This window comes from Oncorhynchus nerka, linkage group LG24 (genome assembly GCF_034236695.1).
Source record: "Oncorhynchus nerka isolate Pitt River linkage group LG24, Oner_Uvic_2.0, whole genome shotgun sequence".
Classification (NCBI taxonomy): domain Eukaryota; kingdom Metazoa; phylum Chordata; class Actinopteri; order Salmoniformes; family Salmonidae; genus Oncorhynchus; species Oncorhynchus nerka.
In genome coordinates, this window is record NC_088419.1 from 34,279,611 (window position 1) to 34,293,103 (window position 13,493).

The 13,493-nt window shown below is 46.2% G+C and overlaps 1 protein-coding gene across 1 annotated transcript in view; it reads left to right on the forward strand.

Moving 5' to 3' along the window:
• LOC135564235 (neurexin-3b-like) overlaps positions 1-13,493 on the forward strand; it is a 34,323-nt gene that overhangs the window by 14,476 nt on the left and 6,354 nt on the right. Inside the window, exons 3-4 of the mRNA XM_065008489.1 lie at positions 3,363-3,383; positions 3,801-3,830. Of these exons, the coding sequence (XP_064864561.1) occupies positions 3,363-3,383; positions 3,801-3,830 (51 nt within the window). The remainder of the gene's footprint in view (positions 1-3,362; positions 3,384-3,800; positions 3,831-13,493) is intronic.

Consider the following 13,493-nt stretch of genomic DNA (forward strand, 5'->3'; position numbering starts at 1 on the left):
TTAAACAAGTGCTGAAGAGATGCCTAGGAGCTCGGCTTTGGGGATTAATAAACATACATGGAGAAATGACTGTTACAATAATCTTACTATGGAAATAGGTCAGGGGGGAAAAAATAAAAAGAGGGCGGACTTGCCTGATGTGTGTGTGTGTGTGTGTGTGTGCCTGTGTGCTTGCATGTCTGTGTGTGTGTATGTGTGTCTCTGCGTGCGCGCGTGTGTGTGTGCGTGCATGCGCCTAATTCCAACACAAGCGGAGTGCAGAGGGCATTTGTGTCCGGTCCCAAGCCTGACAGTGACGTTAGAATTTCAGTGGGCTGGGATGGAGGATGGCGTCGCTAGCTGCTGCGGCTGGTAAAGTGGAGCAGGAAGAGGATTACACAGGAACCACATGTTCTCCTATCTGCCGTCCATTGGCTTGTTCTGGACACTGCAGCCAGCTCTGTGAAGGGAAGGAGGAAAGCTTTAGCTGCATGTGTTTTGCAACCCAGCATTTCACAGACACACACGCGCCAGGGACACCAAATCCCCCTCTCGCCTGCAGGGATGCTGTCTATCAGGCTTCTGCTACCTCCCTTCTTTAGTCTTTCGCCCTTCGCTCCTTGTCTTTAACCCTGTGAGCCAATGTCGTACTCCGTAATCTGGCTACTTCAGCTACTGAAACATTAGCTGTTCCTGCAGGTGGTGCCTCCATTTTTTGATTTTTTTTTATGTTGCAATATCCATTGAGTATTTGTCGACCGTGTCATGTTAACATGAGTAACAACATGGCCGATAGCGTACAACATGGCCGATAGCGAACAACATGGCCGTCAGCGAACAACATGGCCGTCAGCGAACAACATGGCTGTCAGCGAACAACATGGCCGTCAGCGAACAACATGGCCGTCAGCGAACAACATGGCCGATAGTGAACAACATGGCCGTCAGCGAACAACATGGCCGTCAGTGAACAACATGGCCGTCAGTGAACAACATGGCCGTCAGCGAACAACATGGCCGTCAGCGAACAACATGGCCGATAGTGAACAACATGGCCGTCAGCGAACAACATGGCCGTCAGCGAACAACATGGCCGTCAGTGAACAACATGGCCGTCAGTGAACAACATGGCCGTCAGCGAACAACATGGCATAGTGAACAACATGGCCAGCGAACAACATGGCCGTCAGTGAACAACATGGCCGTCAGTGAACAACATGGCCGTGAACAACATGGCCGTCAGTGTACAACATGGCCGTCAACAACATGGCCATGGCCGTCAGCGAACAACATGGCCGATAGTGAACAACATGGCCGTCAGCGAACAACATGGCCGTCAGTGAACAACATGGCCGTCAGCGAACAACATGGCCGTCAGTGAACAACATGGCCGTCAGTGAACAACATGGCCGTCGAACAACATGGCCGTCAGTGAACAACATGGCCGTCAGCGAACATCATGGCCGTCAGTGAACAACATGGCCGTCAGTGAACAACATGGCCGTCAGTGAACAACATGGCCGATAGTGAACAACATGGCCGTCAGCGAACAACATGGCCGATAGTGAACAACATGGCCGTCAGTGAACAACATGGCCGTCAGCGAACATCATGGCCGTCAGTGAACAACATGGCCGTCAGTGAACAACATGGCCGTCAGTGAACAACATGGCCGATAGTGAACAACATGGCCGTCAGCGAACAACATGGCCGATAGTGAACAACATGGCCGTCAGTGAACAACATGGCCGTCAGCGAACAACATGGCCGTCAGTGAACAACATGGCCGTCAGCGAACAACATGGCCGTTAGTGAACAACATGGCCGTCAGTGAACAACATGGGCACAGGTAGCAGGACTGAGTGGCCATTTTGAGTACCTCCATCATGCCCTCCACTCTACTACTATAACCACTATAGATAGCTACAACTATCAGCACAAAATAAAAATAACCCTCTTCCAACATGTTCAGTGGGAATTTACAGCCTCCATGCAGATAACACGATTGAGTGGCCATTTTGAGTGTATGCCCTTCACTTTAACCACTTGCTATCTATCAAATAAATACAAGAAACCCTCTTCCCACACACTGGTTGGTTGGTTGGGTGGGAATTGAATGGCCTCCAGTGTGGCCGGCCGGCCAGAGATCTAACCACGGCAGCTAGCGTTAATTGCTTTGAATCAAATTAATATCTGATATGGCGTATTAGCCTGGCACTTTAAACATCTAATACAGTCCTTCTTAATTACGATCTGTTTCATTTCCTCCCACTACATGTTGCTCTCAGGGGCTGATTAAAGAAATCTGTTGGCATTTAGCTTTTACAACCGTTCCAGCTACACGCGCACTTGCTCGCACTCGCTCGCACACACACACACACACACACACACACACACACACACACACACACACACACACACACACACACACACACACACACACACACACGGCCGAGTGGCCAGGGTTAAGATGTCTTGAGGTTAAGGAGGGATAGCCGAAGACAGCTGTAGCATGGCCGTGTGAGAATTCATGGCATCCCGTTGTGCGGTTACTTCATGTGTGTAAATTCAATGTGTTACATTTTTTTATTTATTTTTTTTTTTACATGACACTCTAGAGCTAGAAATAATATAGACTAAACATTTATGTAGGTTCAACATCCTCCGAGGCTTGCAGCATTGGGCCTCTGGGTGTTGAGTTTCAGGGCTGTAACTTTCAATCATTTTTTACGCGATGAAAACGATGCTGAACCCCTGAAGGAGTAAACAGTGTGCATTCCTACAAGCCAATGTGAAGTCAGGGGAGGTTGGGATGGTGTGCAGAAAGGATTTGGGTCGGCAGTGAAGTGAACTCTGGGGGTTGGTGGCGGAGGGTTGGGTTGGCGGGGGCTAGGGGGGTCCGGGAGTTTCTAGATATCCACAAACCTCACAACATCATAAATCCACATCTGGCTCTCTACAGGAGCTGGGATTTATGCCTCTCTAGCTTTAACTATGTGTATGTGAGGAACACTGTGGTATATACAATGCTAAATATTATGTCTCTCCTGAAATATTTGCTGCGATTTGAAAGAGTTGTTTAATTAATACAATTAATCAGATTAATTGATGATGATTTACAATGAACAATCTGGTTCCCGCCAAAGGATGGGACAGATGTTTCATGTGTTCTTCTCTCCACAGGATATTTTTTTTATGTTGTTATTTTTAAACAGGCATGTACAGGGACAGCTCTGGTCCTTTACATGTTAACAGAAAAATAATGCTTCCGTGTGTTGTTCGGTATTTATTTTGCATGATAGACACCATGCAAGCCAAAGCAGTGTGATGCTAATGCTAGGTATCTCTCTGCCTTCTCTTCCCTCCCCCTGCTAACTCCTCAGCAGCCGTTCAGAGGAAACCAGGTGAGTTCTGTTTCTCAAATGAGACTCACATACGGAAGGAGGAGAGGGTTCAATAGTTACAGGACACATTGTCAGACAGCACGCACAGTACGGTGTACAGCAAGATAATAAAGTAAATACGAACGTAAGAAATATTACAATGTCCACATGCATCACAGAAATTGCAAAAATAAACTGGTCTATCAATAGGCCTATAGAAATCAACGTGATTAACATTTTTGCAGCGTAGTCGTGCTTGATGCTTCTACCACATTTTGATCTAAACATGAAGCTTTTCCATGCCCTACGGAAAGCTTTGTTTTCAGTGTTGATAGCCATGCTTTGCCTTTATAGCGAAGCATGCCTGACCACAATGCAGCAGTATTGGTGTGTTCTTATACTCTTTGTCTCCATCTCGCCTTCTTCTTCTCCCTCAAGGCTTAGCACATCTGAAGGCATCTGAGTCAGGTACGATCTCTTCTTTTCTCTCTCCTCGCCTGCTTTGGGGTCAGATTGAGTGTGTGTGTTTCTCTGTGCACTGCCCCTTCGCAGCCACGTCTCCTCTACCTGTCAGTGTGTGTCAGTGTGCTCTGCTGTCATCGTACTGTTGCAGGGGAGGATGGAGCTGCACGGCATGTCCTGATCATACTGTGCCCCCCGTGCCCCCTCCCGTGCCTCCTGTGCCCCCTCCCATGCCCCTTCCCCAGGTTTCTCTGTATTACATAATGGTGTGTTGGCTCACTGCTGTGTCTAACAGTCTAACATGCAGTGGCAACATCTGCTCTTCCTACTCTAGCCTGACCTCAGCAGATAATGACTGTGTGTGTGTGCGTGTGTGCGTGTATGCGTGTGTGTGTGTGTGTGTGTGTGTGTGTGTGTGTGTGTGTGTGTGTGTGTGTGTGTGTGTGTGTGTGTGTGTGTGTGTGTGTGTGAGAGAGAGAGAGAGAGAGAGACGTGTGCACGTGTATGTGAATGCTTCCTCCATATGTGTGTTTGCGTGTGTGTGTATTGCAGTTCAGGGGGAGATGCTACTCTGCCTGGACTCTGGCCTAACAACACAGTCCCACACTACAATATTCTCCCGTCACCCCCACATCCCTGTCAGCCTCACACATGTATGAGCTGGCAAGCAGTTAGTGGCACATGACATATACAGGCTCCTAGTCCACTCTGGTGCTATGTGAGAAGACATGGAGGAGGATGATCCTAGCATGATGCAGCTGATGCAGTTTATACAGGGTCACTGTGACTTGGCCCTGAACATGAGAACCATTCGGGGGACGCTATGTGGCATGCAGAGAGAGATTTGTGTGTGTGTGTGTGTGTGTGTGTGTGTGTGTGTGTGTGTGTGTGTGTGTGTGTGTGTGTGTGTGTGTGTGTGTCTTTCATTTGAATGCATCTACCACTCTGGGCTATGATCTGTTTGCATGCATGTTACTCAATGCTTGGCAGGGGGTGTAAAGGTTGGTAGTTCTTAGTCCCTTACTTACTGCCTTATAGATGAATAACAGTAGTTCAAGCCTAATTTTCTCCTTTCTTTCCTGCCCTCCTCTCAACCCGGGACGCCACTCTCCCGCTCTTCCTCTATGGATCCCTTCTTCTGCGTATCTATAGGTAGAAACAAAGGTACAGAGCTCTTTTTCTTATTAACTCTTCTGTACTTTACTGTTCCCTTCTGTTCTCTACTGTTCCCTTCTGTTCTCTACTGTTCTATGCTGTTCTCTACTGTTCTATGCTGTTCTCTACTGTTCTCTGCTGTTCTCTACTGTTCTCTGCTGTTCTCTACTGTTCCCTTCTGTTCTCTACTGTTCCCTTCTGTTCTCTGCTGTTCTATGCTGTTCTCTACTGTTCTCTGCTGTTCTCTACTGTTCCCTTCTGTACTCTACTGTTCTCTGCTGTTCTCTACTGTTCCCTTCTGTACACTACTGTTCTATGCTGTTCTCTACTGTTCCCTTCTGTTCTCTACTGTTCTATGCTGTTCTCTACTGTTCTACGCTGTTCTCTACTGTTCTATGCTGTTCTCTACTGTTCTATGCTGTTCTCTACTGTTCTCTGCTGTTCTCTACTGTTCCCTTCTGTTCTCTACTGTTCTATGCTGTTCTCTACTGTTCTCTGCTGTTCTCTACTGTTCCCTTCTGTTCTCTACTTTTCTATGTTGTTCTCTACTGTTCTATGCTGTTCTCGACTGTTCTCTGCTGTTCTCTGCTGTTCTCGACTGTTCCCTTCTGTTCTCTACTGTTCTCTGCTGTTCTCTACTGTTATCTGCTGTTTTCTGCTGTTCCCTTCTGTTCTCTACTGTTCTCTGCTGTTCCCTTCTGTTCTCTACTGTTCTCTGCTGTTCTCTGCTGTTCTATGCTGTTCTCTACTGTTCTTTGCTGTTCTCTACTGTTCCCTTCTGTACTCTACTGTTCTCTGCTGTTCTCTACTGTTCCCTTCTGTACTCTACTGTTCTCTACTGTTCTCTGCGGTTCTCTACTGTTCCCTTCTGTTCTCTGCTGTACTCTACTGTTCCCTTCTGTACTCTACTGTTCTCTGATGTTCTCTACTGTTCTCTGCTGTTCTCTACTGTTCCCTTCTGTACTCTACTGTTCTCTTACTGCTCTCTACTCTACTCTACTGTACTCTACTGTACTCAACTGTTCTCTTACTGTTCTCTACTGTTCTCTGCTGTTCTCTACGGTTCCCTTCAGTACTCTACTGTTCTCTGCTGTTCTCTGCTGTTCCCTTCTGTTCTCTGCTGTTCTCTACTGTTCCCTTCAGTACTCTACTGTTCTCTGCTGTTCTCTACTGTTCCCTTCTGTTCTCTGCTGTTCTCTACTGTTCCCTTCTGTACTCTATTGTTCTCTACTGTTCTCTACTGTACTCTACTGTTCTCTACTGTACTCTACTGTTCCCTGCTGTTCTCTGCTGTTCTCTACTGTTCCCTTCTGTACTCTACTGTTCTCTTACTGCTCTCTACTGTACTCTACTGTACTCGACTGTTCTCTTACTGTTCTCTACTGTTCTCTGCTGTTCTCTACTGTTCCCTTCAGTACTCTACTGTTCTCTGCTGTTCTGTACTGTTCCCTTCTGTACTCTACTGTTCTCTGCTGTTCTCTACTGTTCCCTTCTGTTCTCTGCTGTTCTCTACTGTTCCCTTCAGTACTCTACTGTTATCTGCTGTTCTCTACTGTTCCCTTCTGTTCTCTGCTGTTCTCTACTGTTCCCTTCTGTACTCTACTGTTCTCTACTGTTCTCTACTGTACTCTACTGTTCTCTACTGTACTCTATTGTTCCCTGCTGTTCTCTGCTGTTCTCTACTGTTCCCTTCTGTACTCTACTGTACTCTACTGTTCTCTACTGTTCCCTTCTGTTCTCTACTGTATTCTACTATACTCTACTGTTCCCTTCTGTTCTCTACTGTATTCTACTATACTCTACTGTTCCATTCTGTTCTCTACTGTTCACTATTGTACTCTACTGTTCCCTTCTGTAGTCTACTGTATTCTACTGTACTCTACTGTTCCCTTCTGTTCTCTACTGTATTCTACTGTACTCTACTGTTTCCTTCTGTACTTTACTGTATTCTCATCTTCTCTAATCTACTGTACCCTACTGTTCTCTACTGTACTCTACTGTACTCTACTGTTCTCTACTGTACTATATTGTTCTCTTCTGTACTCTGCTGTTCTCTGCTGTTCTCTACTGTTCCCTCTACTGTACTCTACTGTTCTCTACTGTTCTCTTCTGTACTCTGCTGTTCTTTACTGTACTCTACTGTTCTCTACTGTACTCTACTGCTCTCTACTGTACTCTACTGTTCTCTACTGTTCTCTTCTGTACTCTGCTGTTCTCTCCTGTACTCTCCTGTTCTCTACTGTACTCTCCTGTTCTTTACTGTACTCTACTGTACTCTCCTGTTCTCTACTGTACTCTACTTTACTCTACTGTACTCAACTGTTCTCTTACTGTTCTCTACTGTTCTCTGCTGTTCTCCACGGTTCCCTTCAGTACTCTACTGTTCTCTGCTGTTCTCTGCTGTTCCCTTCTGTTCTCTGCTGTTCTCTACTGTTCCCTTCAGTACTCTACTGTTCTCTGCTGTTCTCTACTGTTCCCTTCTGTTCTCTGCTGTTCTCTACTGTTCCCTTCTGTACTCTACTGTTCTCTACTGTACTCTACTGTTCTCTACTGTACTCTACTGTTCCCTGCTGTTCTCTGCTGTTCTCTACTGTTCCCTTCTGTACTCTACTGTTCTCTTACTGCTCTCTACTGTACTCTACTGTACTCGACTGTTCTCTTACTGTTCTCTACTGTTCTCTGCTGTTCTCTACTGTTCCCTTCAGTACTCTACTGTTCTCTGCTGTTCTGTACTGTTCCCTTCTGTACTCTACTGTTCTCTGCTGTTCTCTACTGTTCCCTTCTGTTCTCTGCTGTTCTCTACTGTTCCCTTCATTCTACTGTTATCTGCTGTTCTCTACTGTTCCCTTCTGTTCTCTGCTGTTCTCTACTGTTCCCTTCTGTACTCTACTGTTCTCTACTGTTCTCTACTGTACTCTACTGTTCTCTACTGTACTCTATTGTTCTGCTGTTCTCTGCTGTTCTCTACTGTTCCCTTCTGTACTCTACTGTCTCTACTGTTCTCTACTGTTCCCTTCTGTTCTCTACTGTATTCTACTACTCTACTGTTCCCTTCTGTTCTCTACCGTATTCTACTATACTCTACTGTTCCATTCTGTTCTCTACTGTTCACTATTGTACTCTACTGTTCCCTTCTGTTCTCTACTGTATTCTACTGTACTCTACTGTTTCCTTCTGTACTTTACTGTATTCTCATCTTCTCTAATCTACTGTACCCTACTGTTCTCTACTGTACTCTACTGTACTCTACTGTTCTCTACTGTACTATATTGTTCTCTTCTGTACTCTGCTGTTCTCTACTGTACTCTCCTGTTCTCTACTGTACGCTACTGCTCTCTACTGTACTCTACTGTTCTCTACTGTTCTCTTCTGTACTCTGCTGTTCTTTACTGTACTCTCCTGTTCTCTACTGTACTCTACTGCTCTCTACTGTACTCTACTGTTCTCTACTGTTCTCTTCTGTACTCTGCTGTTCTCTCCTGTACTCTCCTGTTCTCTACTGTACTCTCCTGTTCTTTACTGTACTCTACTGTACTCTCCTGTTCTCTACTGTACTCTACTGTACTCTCCTGTTCTCTACTGTACTCTACTGTATGCCCGGGGAGCTGTCTGATTCCTACAGCTTGTTAATGGCGTTGTAGAAGGCTGCCGGAAACGCAGTTGACTACTGTATGGCGTGTGAGTGAGGGTGTGCATGTTATTGTACAGTACTGTACCACTGAGGTGTATGTTTTCATCTGATCTGGTTCACTTCACTGTGTCCATCAGCTCAACAGTAGTTGATTGGAATACTGGACCTGACATTTGGCTTCATAATACTGACGTCAGAGTGAAGGATTATTGGCATAGTAAAAAGTCATGGTTTGGTTTCTACCCCACATTATTATTGTAAGTCATGGTTTCTGTGCATAGTGCTTTGTAAGACTTGTTTCATAATTGATACAAAACCATGTGTTACAGTGTGTATGCCTCCGGACAAATTTCGGGTTAAATTAAATGATAAATTATACATTTCAACTTATTCCTGTTCGGACGGAAACCCTGTATGGTTTAATTAATATACAGGTTGACTGAATTCATATACAGGTTGACTGAATTAATATACAGGTTGACTGAATTAATGTACACATTGAATACCCATCTGTTCTGCTGTGATGAGGGAATCTGCTTTTAGCCAAGTACATTATATCAATGTATGCTGTATTCTGCCATAGACAGCTGCTTCACCTTATTTCCAAACGGGAGAGTTTGTTCACATAGTGGTGACTGCTCATACAAGGCTAAGTAAGGATTGGGGGGATGAGGGGAATGGGGAGGTGTGGAGGAGAGGTGTGGGGGTGGCTGACTAGAATGACATGAAGAGGGATAGGACCATACGACAATGATGGTGACATAGAAGAGAATCGGAGGAACTTGTCACGGAATGCTGAGGATGGTTCTATTCATTTCAAATTCTCACCCAGGGTTATTGTACTTCCTTCTGGAATGTCTCCAAAGGAAATGTGAGATTCTTGACATCATTCACCTAACTATACGTGTGCACTTGGCAGAGTGTAGAGAGGCTAAAGAGAGATGTGTGACCTGTTGCCACAAGAAAAGGGCAACCAGTGAAGAACAAACAACATTGTAAATAAAAACCCATATTTATGTTTATTGCTTTTCCCTTTTGTACTTTAACTATTTGCACATCGTTACAACAATGTGTTGAGAGAGAGAGAGAGAGAGAGAGAGAGAGAGAGAGAGAGAGAGAGAGAGAGAGACGAGAGAGGGAGAAAGCGAGAGAGAGAGAGACAGAGACAGACAGACAGACAGACAGACAGACAGACAGACAGAGAGAGAGAGAGACAGACAGACAGACAGACAGACAGACAGACAGACAGACAGACAGACAGACAGACAGACAGACAGACAGACAGACAGACAGACAGACAGACAGACAGACAGACAGACAGAGACAGTAAGAGTGATTTGTTGGACGGTATAACGCCCAGGGACAGTCAGTCAGCTATCTTTGTGTGTCAGCCAGTTTGTCGAGGCCAGCCATCTCTAATGTGAATATGGAGCAGAAGGATCACCTTGTCTTGTTATTCACAGTCACATCTGGGCTAGTACAAATAAAGGACAGTTAGTCCAGCCTAATGGCAGCTTGACAACCAGAGCTCTGCTCCAGATAGCATCAAGAATATGTGGTCCACTGGGGTCACCAATGTGAAAATGTAGGCTATGCACTCACTATAGTCAATTGCTTTGGAAGAAAGTCGGCTATATTAGCATGTTTATATTAGCAACATGCTAGCACCCTGGGGCAAGTCAAACATAGTTGTGCTCCAGTTAGCAACATGCTAACCCAAGATAGATCACAGCCTGTCGTTTCCAATGGGAACAAATTAGTCATAGTGGTCAGAACAAGCAAGGAGGTTGGCAGAGCCAAGCACCAGCTAGCGAGATCCTATTGGCACATTCTAGCAAGCATTTGCATATTTTCGTTAGGGAACGCCTACTCTGTTTGCCTTTGCTCTCCTTCTAAACAATGCCATTTTTTAAAAATTTGGCAAAAGTTACATTCTACAAAACTTAGTCCACTCTACTTGTAAAATATTGTCGTTTTGGGAACAGAACAGAAAACCGTATTGAGATCAAATGTTTAATTGATGAGGAAATTGGCAGAATGTCGTCCAAAATCCTTCTGGTTCCATCTCCTCCCACTGCCAGCCGCTGGGCTTCTTCTCACCAACATACTTGGTAGTGAGTGGAAACGCCAAGCGGATGCTTCACATTTATACATCTGGTGAAATATCTGTCTCATTGTTCCATCTGTGGCCTGATGGTGATGGCAGTCAACCAGTGGCTGTGCCCCACTTAGCAACATGCTCCAGTTAGCTAGCTGCGGGGCTACTGTTAGTTAGCATGTGCCCACTGCCCCAGCCAGCATCTTGGCATATGCTGCTATAGCACTGGCTAAAGGTCAAATGACACTCTGGTTCATGACAGTCCATGCATGGACTGGCCCATTATTTGCTCAGTGACTTGTGACAGTATTATAATCCACACTACAGTATCTTCACTAGGAAAGAGTCTGATTGTACATACAGATTTCTATTGACTTTAGAAAGCTCCGTGTCCACCAGAGAATCCAGCGTAAGCCTTTTTTTTCAGACGTTTTCTTGCCCCCAGGGGAAAACTGTGGTTGTGTGATTTCAGCAGGCAGCCCTCTGGCTGAGGTCCTATCCAGACTGTTTTAAAGACAGAGGAGGAGTAGACTGAGGACTCCCTGTAGAGAAAGGCAGTGGGATAAGACCCTGAGAAGAGGGAGGGAGGGAGCTCTTGTCTAATCTCTCTCCATATGGGGGCTAAGTCCTGGAAGTTCTTCTAGGGTCCTGGAGTCACACTCTAATTATCCTGCTGCTGCTGCCTCCCCTGCTGCCTGTTGATGCAAAGTCCGGCACCGCAAAGTTCACATAGCTTTACTCTTTCTTTCTTTCTTTCTTTCTTTCTTTCTTCCTTTCTCTTGCTCTCCCTCTTTCACCTCCCATGTATGTGTTCATGTGTACACCTGTCCTTCCCCCCTCAACCATTCCATCTCTCTGTTCCCTGCTTATTCTCTGCTTATATGTGGTTGTGTATCTACCTCCCCTATTTCTATCTCTCTGTTCCCTGTTTATTCTCTGCTTATATGTGGTTGTGTATCTACCTCCCCTATTTCTATCTCTCTGTTCCCTGTTTATTCTCTGCTTATATGTGGTTGTGTATCTACCTCCCCTATTTCTATCTCTCTGTTCCCTGTTTATTCTCTGCTTATATGTGGTTGTGTATCTACCTCCCCTATTTCTATCTCTCTGTTCCCTGTTTATTCTCTGCTTATATTTGTGTGTATCTACCTCCCTATTTCTATCTCTCTGTTCCCTGTTTATTCTCTGCTTATATGTGGTTGTGTATCTACCTCCCCTATTTCTATCTCTCTGTTCCCTGTTTATTCTCTGCTTATATGTGGTTGTGTATCTACCTCCCCTATTTCTATCTCTCTGTTCCTTGTTTATTCTCTGCTTATATGTGGTTGTGTATCTACCTCCCCTATTTCTATCTCTCTGTTCCTTGTTTATTCTCTGCTTATATGTGGTTGTGTATCTACCTCCCCTATTTCTCTCTCGCTCTGAATTCTCCCGTCAGAGCATGATTATTAAGGGGTCAACTACTGATGTGTCTGCTCATCTGTTCCTCTCATCCCAACCCTCTCTCATCTCTGTCCCAGTGGGAGTTAGGAAGGGGGTTAGGGTTCAGTCTCCATAGCCTACTCTCAGCGAGCAGTCGGTCTGATGGTGTCTGTCTGATGCTGTTAGCCTCTGATGCTAGCTCCCAGCTACAGTAACACTAGGATGAAAATATGCCTTTCCCTTACTTTTCCCATGTGCTGTTTTTCCTCTCCTATCCTCTCCTCTTTTCCCTCATTTCCTCCCCTCCTCCTCACCTCTCCTCCTCTCCTCCCTCCATACTCTCATCTCCTCCCCCTACCCTCCTCTCTGCTCCCCCACTTCTCCCTCCATACTCTCTTCTCTTCTCCTCCCCTCCCCTCCTCTCCTCCTCACCTCTCCTCCTCTTCTCCCTCCATACTCTTGGCTCCTCCCCTCCCCTCCTCTCCTCCTCACCTCTCCTCCTCTCCTCCCTCCATACTCTCGGCTCCTCCCCTCCCCTCCTCTCCTCCCCACCTCTACTGCTCTCCTCCCTCCATAGTCTTGTCTCCTCCCCTCCCCTCCTCCCATACCCTCTCCTCCTCTTCTCTCCCCCTCTCCTCCTCTCCTCCCCCCATACTCTTGGCTCCTCCCCTACCCTCCTCTCCTCCTCACCTCTCCTGCTCTCCTCCCTCCATAGTCTTGTCTCCTCCCCTCCCCTCCTCCCCTACCCTCTCCTCCTCTCCTCCTCTCCTCCCTCCATATTCTTGGCTCCTCCCCTACCCTCCTCTCCTCCTCACCTCTCCTGCTCTCCTCCCTCCATAGTCTTGTCTCCTCCCCTCCCCTCCTCCCCTACCCTCTCCTCCTCTCCTCCTCTCCTCCCTCCATATTCTTGGCTCCTCCCCTACCCTCCTCTCCTCCTCACCTCTCCTCCTCTTCTCCCTCCATACTCTCGTCTCACTCCTGTGATCAACCGTGCAAAACCGATTCCCTCTTTTTCATGGATTATGAGTGCGTCAGCGGTTACGCAATCCAGGGAGTAATGGAAGGAGAATGAGGAAAGAGAGAGCTAAAGAGAGAGGGGGATGGGGAGCAGAGGAAAGGGATAGGGGGAGAGGGGGAGAAGGAGAGACATGCCGGGAGAGAGGAGAGGAAGGGAAATAGCTAATGAGGAGGAGGAGTGAATATGTGTCTGTCACATTTGGCCGGTGTTGTTTGCCTTGGTACAGCATCACAGCAGGATTACTGCTGCTGGTTAAGCCCGTGTCAAAACAAAACCATTTTAATCTGTTAACACAAAATGGCTGCCTCTTTATTGGCTTACCGTATCAGTTTAAAAATGACGCAT